At 39.1% G+C, this 6,970-nt stretch overlaps 1 protein-coding gene across 4 annotated transcripts in view; it reads right to left on the bottom strand.

The window, feature by feature from the left end:
• Positions 1–1,770: 1,770 nt before the first annotated feature.
• clec16a (C-type lectin domain containing 16A) overlaps positions 1,771–6,970 on the bottom strand; it is a 46,184-nt gene continuing 40,984 nt past the window's right edge. For 3 of the 4 annotated variants that reach the window (XM_060892171.1, XM_060892170.1, XM_060892172.1), the window contains exon 23: positions 1,771–4,484. In XM_060892171.1, the coding sequence (XP_060748154.1) occupies positions 4,087–4,484 (398 nt within the window). In that variant the 3' untranslated portion in view covers positions 1,771–4,086. The remainder of the gene's footprint in view (positions 4,485–6,970) is intronic. The other variant, XR_009649883.1, reaches the window with a different exon arrangement.

Genomic DNA, 6,970 nt, shown 5'->3' with positions numbered 1-6,970 from the left:
TTCATGATTATCTGCTCAAGTCTTCTCTTAACTATTCTGGGACATTTTTCCACTCGTGTTATATTAGTAACTTTTTTTTTTAATGAACACGTGAAATGTTAAGCGAGTTCTGTCGTGTCCATCGTAAGCTTAGTTGATGGTAACTAACCGTGTAGAAGATGTCAGACATCACTAACAATTACCTTCTACTAACATCTTTCCTTCTCTGCATAAATATGTTTATTCTGTTTTATACAGAACTGCAACTTCAACTGGAAACATAACTCTGTAGAAGGCTTTAAACTCCGCCCACGACAAAAAAAAAAAAACCTTTTAAAAAAAAAAACTTATTTCTGGCTCTGTAGGTCAGTGATGTGTCGTTAGACTACATACGTCAATTTCTTTATAAAACCTCATAAGCCCCAGTTACCGGAGCAGAATGTTTCTCAGTTCTCATTAAACTGCATTTCAGATCACACATTAATTCCTTTTTTATTTCAGAAAGAAAACAATTTCATCGAAATATAAGATTATTGGATTTCTGCTGATTAAATCGTTCGCTTCAAATTTTAATTATTTAAAAATCTTCCAGACTAGATTTACATTTTTAGATAAAGCCTGTAAACTGGGAAGAACATTTATTTGCTTAGACAGAAAAGCTTTATATATATATATATATATATATATATATATATATATATATATATATATATATATATATATATATACACACACACACACATACATATATATATATATATATATAAAAAGGTCATCAGGGTTTTCATGTTATCATGTGCTAACAACAGCCCTTCCTTAGTCTGCAAAATAAATCCTGGTTTCTTTCCTGCTTGGAAGTGGGAGCTGCCTGTATGGATTTCCTTTAACTGAAAATACCCTTAAGGTACACAGGAACAGACTGTAGAGCTGCTGTGCTTTACACACCTAGTCCGGGTTTGTTCACAGATTTTACTTCCTGCTGCTTTTCACTAGAAATACACTGTTATGTTTACAAGCCTTTTTTTTATTAGTAAGAGATAAAGAGCTCTAAACTGTGCTGTTATTTAAACACATCCTTGTTTGTTTGCCAACATGAAGCTGTTCCTGAACATTACGAGCTTGAATGAAGTTGGTCTGGAGTTTTGTTTCAACAAAAAAAAGAAAAGAAAAAAGTTTTGGCACCCTTAAAACATGTTTAGGTTGATGTATCAATTATATATCGGTTATTATTATTTAATTGAAAAACAATTGGTACGAATCGTATGGTATCCCATCACACCGGACCTCGACGGGTGATAACTGTTGCTTTGACTAGTATCTAATTAATCGATTAGTCTTCACTTAGAACCTCCAGAGAAACTCCTCCACCTTTTACCAGATATTGTTCTATATACAATGTGAAAAGGGCACGACTGGGACATGAATCATCTCGGGCTGGTTAGTGAAACTATAAAACTAGCTTCACGATGCTCAGCAGCACCTGTTTCAGCATTGAAACTGAAGTGAATTACAGAAAAAAAAAGGTAAAGCGAGCCTCAAACTCTCTCTCTCTCTCTCGATCAGATAAGTGTCTTAACTTGAAAATTCAACAGAATCTGAAGAACTCGGAAGTAAACAATTAATCAGCAGTTCAGTGGAAGTGAAGGGAAATCTGGGCACATGCACAAGTTCACACAACACGTATACTGTAAGTGTAATGATCCCACAGGGAAAAAAAGTACAGACAAGAAGATAAGAGTTTAAAAACAAAATTAAATTTGAAACAACTAATTTGAAGCAGAAAACATGCGGCCGTTTATATACAGAATAATTTATTGCATGTCGTTATTTATATCCTTCAGTAAAGCAATCGTAAGAGATTAAAAAGCCGACTGCAACTTGACGGTGAAAAAACCATCAAAATCATTTGATACTGTTTTTTTTTTTTTTTGTTGTTGCTTGTTTCGTTTTTCTTCATGATGGACATGACATTTATATACAGTGAAAATACTGCACACATTTACTGTATTGCTTTAAAGGTCACCTTCGAAAAAGAATTTAAATAAAAAACAAAACATCGATCCGAGAACCGAACATTTTCTCCCTCTTGTCTATTTGCTGCTTTATTAAGAATGATAAAAATCCAAACAGCAGTTTTTGTGCTCACTTAAAATAAAATAAATTAGTTTGTGCGTTTTTTTTCTCTTTTTTAATAGTTTACCGTTATTGCAGATCAAAGCTGAAATGTGTCCATCTTCTCATGAGAACAAAGGATTTCATGTGATCGTCATCATCTCGCTGCAACGTAACGATGTCGTTAGCGACACTGAAAAACATTCTGTACAGAAAAAAGGAAACTTCTTATTAAAGGTAGCAAAGAGCAAGTCGTTAATCACGGCTGTACAAAATCGGACATTTCTGCTTCGTCCTCTCTAAAACGAGTTATTGCGGTTAGGAGAAAAACACTTCTGAGCACTAAAGTGTCACAAGCTGCTAAAAATGCACGTGTTGATAAACGTCCCCCATTTTTTTCCAGCACTTATCCAGGGTGCGTCCCTGTGATTGACGGGAGAGAGTGCAAGCGAGTGAACGTATGCTCGGCCCACACAGACAGTTCTGTACGTGGAATCTGGAGCAATAAATGAACAGATTGTGTTTTATATAAACAGACAAACGTGTAATAATAATAATAATAATAATAATAATAATAAAACTCATTTTGATGATCTTTTTGTTGCTAACATCTCATCTGTCTACCTGCGTAGGGATCTGTGTGTAAATGAGATGCTCTCTCTTCAGCCAATCACAAGCCTGCTGTGTGCACTGCTTAATTAATATTCATGCCCTTGGAGCCTGAATAATATACAGAGATAAACATGAGACAAAATAACAAACATTAACCAATAAATCAGACAAAAATATGATAATCAAAGCAAAACTATGAAACTTTACTTTTTTTTTTTTTTATTAAGTTTATAACCTGAATTTTTTTCCCCCCCATTTGCTTGTTTTGAGGTGTTTGAATTATTGATCATTTTATTTCCTTCTGAACACGAAGAAGCTGTCAGGGGGGTTTAACATTTCACCTCTTAGCTAATCTGTGGCATGAATAATAAAAGATGAAAATAATAAACAAGCTGTGTTTTTAAAATCTGGACTCTTTTAATGTTTTCATCAAAGTGACTGTTCATCTCTTGGTTTGTCTTTTTCTTATCGATGACATTTTTAATTTAAACTTCAGCAGGCTGCATGTTGGGTTTTGGGAGTACGTACGTTTTCCTCGCTCGAAATCACACACGGCTCGTCGGATCGAACACAAAATCCTTTATGACTTGGTTGTAGTAGGTGAAGCGATAAAACAAACTGTGAAACAGAGGTTCGAGATGAGCGCTAAGACTCGAGTGTGATGATGCAGAACCAGATTTGAACATTTAGACAGTGTGGGATTTGTTGTGGTTGCATACACCATTATAGGTGAGTAAATTTACTTTGTGGAGTTTCTCCTGACCGCGTGGAGGGTGTGTTCACCTCCGGATTTCCACTTACAGTCTGAAAGGAAAAAAAAAAAAAAAGTAAAAAAAATCGCGGCTCTTGAAGTGCAAATGTGTGTTCAGTCAAAGTGAGAGAGGTGTCCAGGAGAGCACCGCTGGACAGACAGACAGACCCAGAGCTCATGGTACATTCCTCAGTGTTAAGACTGATAAAACAGAGCGGGTATCCCCTCGCCCACATATTTATAAAAACAAACCCACTCTCCTCTTCCCTCTCCTTCTTTCTCACTTCAGTCACATAATCAATCACAGGACTCACACACACATATCCAGACCGATCCCACTCACTCATGCAGTCATAACTCAGAACACACTCCTGCCCACAGCACCATAGCACAGAAAATAAAACAAACTGTGGTGCTGAGACCGGAAACAAAGATGTGCTTTGAAAAACATGATCAATAACCCTACTGTTGTGGAGAAAAGAAATACGTTCAAGAATGTTCTTAAACAAAGAGGAGGCACGAAACGTGACGTGACGGAAGCCACCGCTGTGAAGAACAAACAGAAATCTGACGTTCAGCTGGTTTCTCAACAAACAAAAAGAAAAGAAAAAAAAATAAACAGCAAAAGTATCTCAGTCTATTTCAGTCTCCTGTTCCAGATCCAGGTTGTCCTCCGCTTCACTCTCGACTTTCTCTCTTGACCTTGACGTTAGATCAGGTTCAGAAACTTTCGCTGGTTCGGAATCAGGTTGATGGGGTTCACCGTCTCGATCGTTCTCTCTGGTATAAGACCCGTGTTCTTCTAATGATGCTGAGATGTCCTTTCTGTCTTCTGCGCCCTGTAGGTTAGGTGCGGTACGAGTATCTGGGCCAGCGGGTGCGGCCTCGTCCCGGCTGAAGCGGCGGAGGCAGGGAGGGTCGGCTGGGGGCAGGAGGGTGAGCGAGTCGACGCTGAGCGAGTCTGTGTTGGTATCTGACAGCAGGGAGATGGTGGGCTGAGCGGCGGGGGTCAGGCTCGGGGCCAGGGGCACTAAAACAGTTAGAGCAAGTCCAGTTAGAGACATGTGACAAGTACGACTGATCTGTGCCCACAGGCACGACAGTAACACAACAGTGAAGCCATGCTGCTGGATTAAACAGTCGTCCTACTCTTCCTACGTACTATTCTTCCTGGAAATGTGATTTTCAGAGAAGATGAAGACATTTAGGAGGTAAATTAGTCACCGCTGCATGGAGGAAGGTCAAGTGCTGAAAATATTTCACAGTACAATTCATGCAGTAATGAGCTTAAAATATTCACGGTGTGCCGTTAGGCATTACGACATGTCGGGAAGCCAGTTCCTTTTTTTTTTTTTTTCTTTCCTTGAAATCAATTAGATCCAACTATCCGAATCGGTTTAAAGTAAAACCCTGTTAACACAAAAAAAAAAAGACTCAGCCGAGTCGTTCTGATAAAACGGCAGGACGCCACGACTGAAACGGAACTTTTTGTGAGATAACACCGAGATAACACCGAGATAGCAGTGATAACACAGAGATAGCACAGAGATAACAAGGAACAATTTATCAATTTATCTCCGAGTTGTTTGTCCTTGTTTACAGAGGAGTCAGAAGTACTATAGAAAATAAATATGTTTAAAAAAGGGACTGTAAATTCCTACATATACTTTTATGCAGTCTGAACAGTTACATCGGTGACAAGTGACGGTGTTAAACCGAGGGTTTAACCTAGGTAACCCTAACCCTAACACATTACCTGTTACCGACACCGTATGTAGAAATCTAAGGATTTCATACAGTAAACAACTTGTCTGTAGGTCACGAGCATGTGTTCTGGGAAAGATCTTTGTCGTTTTTTATGTTATTTCCTTTAATTGTAAACGGGTCATGCACCAATTTCCAGTCACGCCGATGATTTACTTTATAATCCGAGCGGAAATGAGAGCGTGTTATTATTTATTTATTTAGTATCACCACAGGCAATTTGAGGAAGTCTACAGGATGTTAATGCACACGCTGCTGAGGGGCTGAAGCGGAGGTAGAGAGCGGCATGCCGACATGCCTGAGCGCGGAGGTCTAAACCCACTCTCCGGCATCGTCCGAGAGCGAAAATGTGCACCTCCGGACCTGGCTTCCAGACCTGACTAGAGGAGAAGAGAGGGGGATACGTCATGGGGACGGGAAAGAATGAAACAATAAAACCTAGAAGAAAACAAATCATGATAAACACTATTTGCCCAAAATGATGTGGCTCATACTGGGGATCACACGCCAGATTTATTTCGCCTTTGGTGTTGATCTGGTGTTGCTGGATTTGGCCCTCGTGGAGCTCTCTAGCGTCATGCTGAAGCATTGTTTGGGCCTCTTAATTCAGGTAGTCTACAAAATTGTTTGTTTCCAAAATTTCTTAACACTTTGTGGTATACGAGTGTGATAGTCAGGGGGTACACACTTTGACACATGGTGTAGGTTTACCATTCAAAGTGAAGAAGAAGGTAGTGAAGAAGAAGAAGAAGAAGAAGGTGGAGAAGAAGGAGGAGAAGAAGAAGAAAAGGTTGCATTGTGATGCATCATCAGTGTTTGAGTGAACTCAGCTTCAGCTTCCAGAGAAACCAGAGGAGGAGGAGGAGCCTAGAGCTTTGTCTAAAGGTCACTCTGTTTTTGTTAAGCCTAACTGTCAAGGCTTAAAAAAGAAAGATTACCAATGAAACAAAACATCAGATGTGTGAATTAGTCAAACGCCTCCGTTTTAGAGACTGAAATTGTGTAGGAGATGTGACAGAAGCCACAACATAAAGCCTTATCTCATCAAAACGTCTTCTCCTGAACTGCTGCAGTGTCGAGATGCTTGAAGGTTTTTCAGGTTTTTCCAAAACCACACAGAGCACAGACCCCGGTGTGAGAGGGGCAGATAATAAACACCCCCAGAATGGTATCACGCCCAAGATTGGCTTTTAAATACTTCTCTCTTTAAATAGTTCTGCAGATGTTTAAATAAAAAAATAAAATCTACTTTGTGTAATTTAACATTTTATTTGCTCTACGTTGTTCTGCATTTATTTTATTGCCCTTTATTTCAAATGTACATCTTAATTCTATGTATTTATTTCCTTAGAATGTTTCACTAGGTTTCTTTCTCTTCTCTTTTGTTAATGTTACACACACACGAAACGTAAAAAAGTCATCCGTCATCTTCTAATAGCGTTGTTCTGTGGAACTGCTGGAAAGAGCATCTGGAAGGCATTAACATCCCATAATCCCCACAGGGCAGGAACTTGGACATGTCTCAGGGTGGAAAACTGGCCAGCAGACTAAATGTGAATATAAGACACGTGACCTGAGATGAATCTGGACGCACGGCTGAACACGCCGAAGCTCAATCGAAAGCATCGGGACACGACTGTGACACGACTGACTCATTTTTTTTGACATGTTGTCTATTATATTTCTGCATTGTAGGCACTACACTAACACACAACTCCGTTCTATCGCTCATAAATCTCACATTTCTCTCTC

Source organism: Tachysurus vachellii, chromosome 18 (assembly GCF_030014155.1).
Source record: "Tachysurus vachellii isolate PV-2020 chromosome 18, HZAU_Pvac_v1, whole genome shotgun sequence".
Classification (NCBI taxonomy): domain Eukaryota; kingdom Metazoa; phylum Chordata; class Actinopteri; order Siluriformes; family Bagridae; genus Tachysurus; species Tachysurus vachellii.
Note: the sequence above shows the minus strand (reverse complement) of the source record. Positions and strands in the feature narration are given on the sequence as shown.